The 2510-nt window shown below is 44.5% G+C and overlaps 1 protein-coding gene across 1 annotated transcript; it reads left to right on the top strand.

Moving 5' to 3' along the window:
- The first annotated feature begins 226 nt into the window (after positions 1-226).
- On the top strand, positions 227-864 carry DUSP18 (dual specificity phosphatase 18). Its single transcript, XM_063143859.1, has one exon. The coding sequence runs from the start codon at positions 227-229 to the stop codon at positions 791-793; it is 567 nt and encodes a 188-aa protein (XP_062999929.1). The 3' UTR covers positions 794-864.
- Positions 865-2510: the final 1646 nt, after the last annotated feature.

Here is a 2510-nt window from a genome sequence, read left to right as displayed (position 1 = left end):
TTGCAATTTTTCTAGGAAAATAAAGGAGAGAACTGAAATACTTAAGATATTAGAAAAGAGGCGGAGGGAAGCAAAAGCGGTAGAAAATGATTTTTTAGAGAAATTCATTTGATACATCATTTGGGAGGAGTAAGGTCCATAAGAATTTTCCTTTTCTTTTATCTCCCTAAGCATAGCGAGCAAGAATGATGCTTTCCATTGTAGCTGATGTTGAAAGTTCGCCTTAATGAATACAGCGTTTGGAGCCATCCCTATCCTATTCAGGCACCCGTCTGTCTACGGCCTGTCCCGGATCACCAACAGCCTGTTCATCAGCAATGGGGAAGCCGCCAACAATAAGATGTTCCTCTATGCCAACCAAATCACCACTGTCATTAATGTTTCTGTGGAGGTGGTCAACACCTATTTCCCAGACATTTACTACATACACGTCCCCGTAACGGACTCCCCCGCATCTCGTCTTTACGACTTCTTTGACCCTGTAGCCGATAAGATCCACGCCGTGGAATTAAACCAAGGCAGGACGCTGGTGCACTGTGTTGCAGGTGTCAGCCGGTCCGCCGCTCTTTGCATAGCCTTCCTGATGAAGTACCATACCATGTCTCTGGCAAATGCACATGCCTGGGTCAAATCCTGCCGTCCTATCATCCGGCCAAACATTGGCTTCTGGCAGCAGCTCATCCAGTACGAACAAAAACTCTTTGGGAAAACCAGTGTCAGGATGGTCCGCTCTCCGCTGGGGGTGATTCCAGACCTCTATGAAAATGAAGTCAGAGTAATGATCGCCTTGTGACAATCACAGGGCTGGTACTGTCCAGCCGTACCACGCATGTTGAATCAATATGAACATCAACGCTAACATTAGTTTGAAATGTGTCAAACTCTGTGCAGCGCATAGCCTTGCAAGGAAATGGGATTTGTTGATAAGGGGATGGCTCTGTATGGTTTCCCCCCCCCCACCATATAAATAAAAACAACAAAAATTAGAAAAAGATAAAATTAGGTCTGTGCCTCATTTGTGCCCGGCTCCAAAATAAATCCTTAGAAAAGTTGGAAAGCTTAGTTTTGAAAGTATTTTTGTGTGCTGCAACAAAGCAGAGCCATGGAAGGAGCAGTCAGGTGCAGCAGCCCCTTTGAGGGATCTCAGCCTTTCTCTGAATTTTTAGTGTCCATCAAAAACAAAAAAAATCCACCAGCACTTTTTCTTCCAGAGATATCAGGCAAACTGTGCAGGCAGAATTTCTGCCCTCAAATATATTTCCTGCGTAGAAGGAAATAAGACTGGTCTTTCCTTCCAATGTTTGGTTTGCGCATGAAACTAATCCATGGTGTGGTCTGTTTAACTCTGATTTGTCATTGTGTCCATTTATTTATTATTTATTTATTACATTTTTATACCGCCCAATAGCCGAAGCTCTCTGGGCGGTCCATGCCCATCCCCGCACAGAAACCATGGTGTGTTAACCAGCTCCAGGCCATATGTAGAAGCAATGGATCAGTTCGCACAATTGCCACGGATCGTCATGACTTACTTAATCCACAATTCACCACAGCACCCACTGGCACCATCCTGAACATTCAAGCTGCAACTGCAGCTTGTTGTATCGTCTGAATCCAGCAGGGGTAGATTGTGCAAAGGTTAACAACCCTGGCATAACCCTAAAACAGTTCAGATGACACAATAAGCTGCAATCCTAGCTTGAATATTGAAAATGGCTGCCCATGTGCAATGCAGCTCAACATGGTTTAAGCCACAGTGGGCTGTTGGATCATGCAAACAGGCCCATGGTTTCTTGTTGGTTTTGAAATGTGGCTTGTTTAAGCTATAGCTTTTCATGATGTCTGAACCAGGCTTATCTCTGGCTTGTTTGTGCTAAAACAGAAGCGTCTAGCAAAATCAGCCAGAAAATGAAGCCACTCTGAAGGCAGGTAAAATGGCAAAAGAGAGAAACAAACCAGAAATAGGGAAAACGAGCCATAGTTTCTTTGCTCTTCTACAAGACAATTCATGGCTAAAGCAATAAATCATGGGTAACATAAACCATGGCTTAGCGTTACATATGAATGTAGCCAATGAGTGGAGAGGCATTAAGATAATCGATTGACACGGCACTTACTTTTATTAACATCAAACATAGTAGACCCTTGTATTTAGGTTTTTTGCATTGACAAATGATCCCCCAGTATTCTCTTAGCTACCTTACGCCTCTCATATCTCTGGCTATGGGCCTATGGCAAAGGAAGATTCTGGCCAGAATTCAAGTTGCAATCCTATAGACCTGTACCTGGGAATAAGGCCAGTTGAACACAATGGGGCTAGTTTCTGAGTAAACATGCATAGGATTGCACTGTTAATGGAACCCAAACTCTGTCTCTTGAGGTTGATGCTTCTTAACTCAGGGGCGTCAATTCCAGGGGGTGTGCTCAAGCCCCCTCCAGGATTTCCCAGAGGGGGCAATGCCCCACCAGGTGACCTCAGTAATCCCACAGCCTGGCTGGCAACAGTGCAT

Source organism: Elgaria multicarinata, chromosome 18 (genome assembly GCF_023053635.1).
Source record: "Elgaria multicarinata webbii isolate HBS135686 ecotype San Diego chromosome 18, rElgMul1.1.pri, whole genome shotgun sequence".
Classification (NCBI taxonomy): domain Eukaryota; kingdom Metazoa; phylum Chordata; class Lepidosauria; order Squamata; family Anguidae; genus Elgaria; species Elgaria multicarinata.
This window is presented reverse-complemented; position numbering and strand designations above follow the sequence as displayed.

Coding starts and splice junctions, on each gene's coding strand:
- DUSP18 (XM_063143859.1), top strand. CDS start 227: ATGAATACAGCGTTTGGAGCCATCCCTATCCTATTCAGGCACCCGTCT.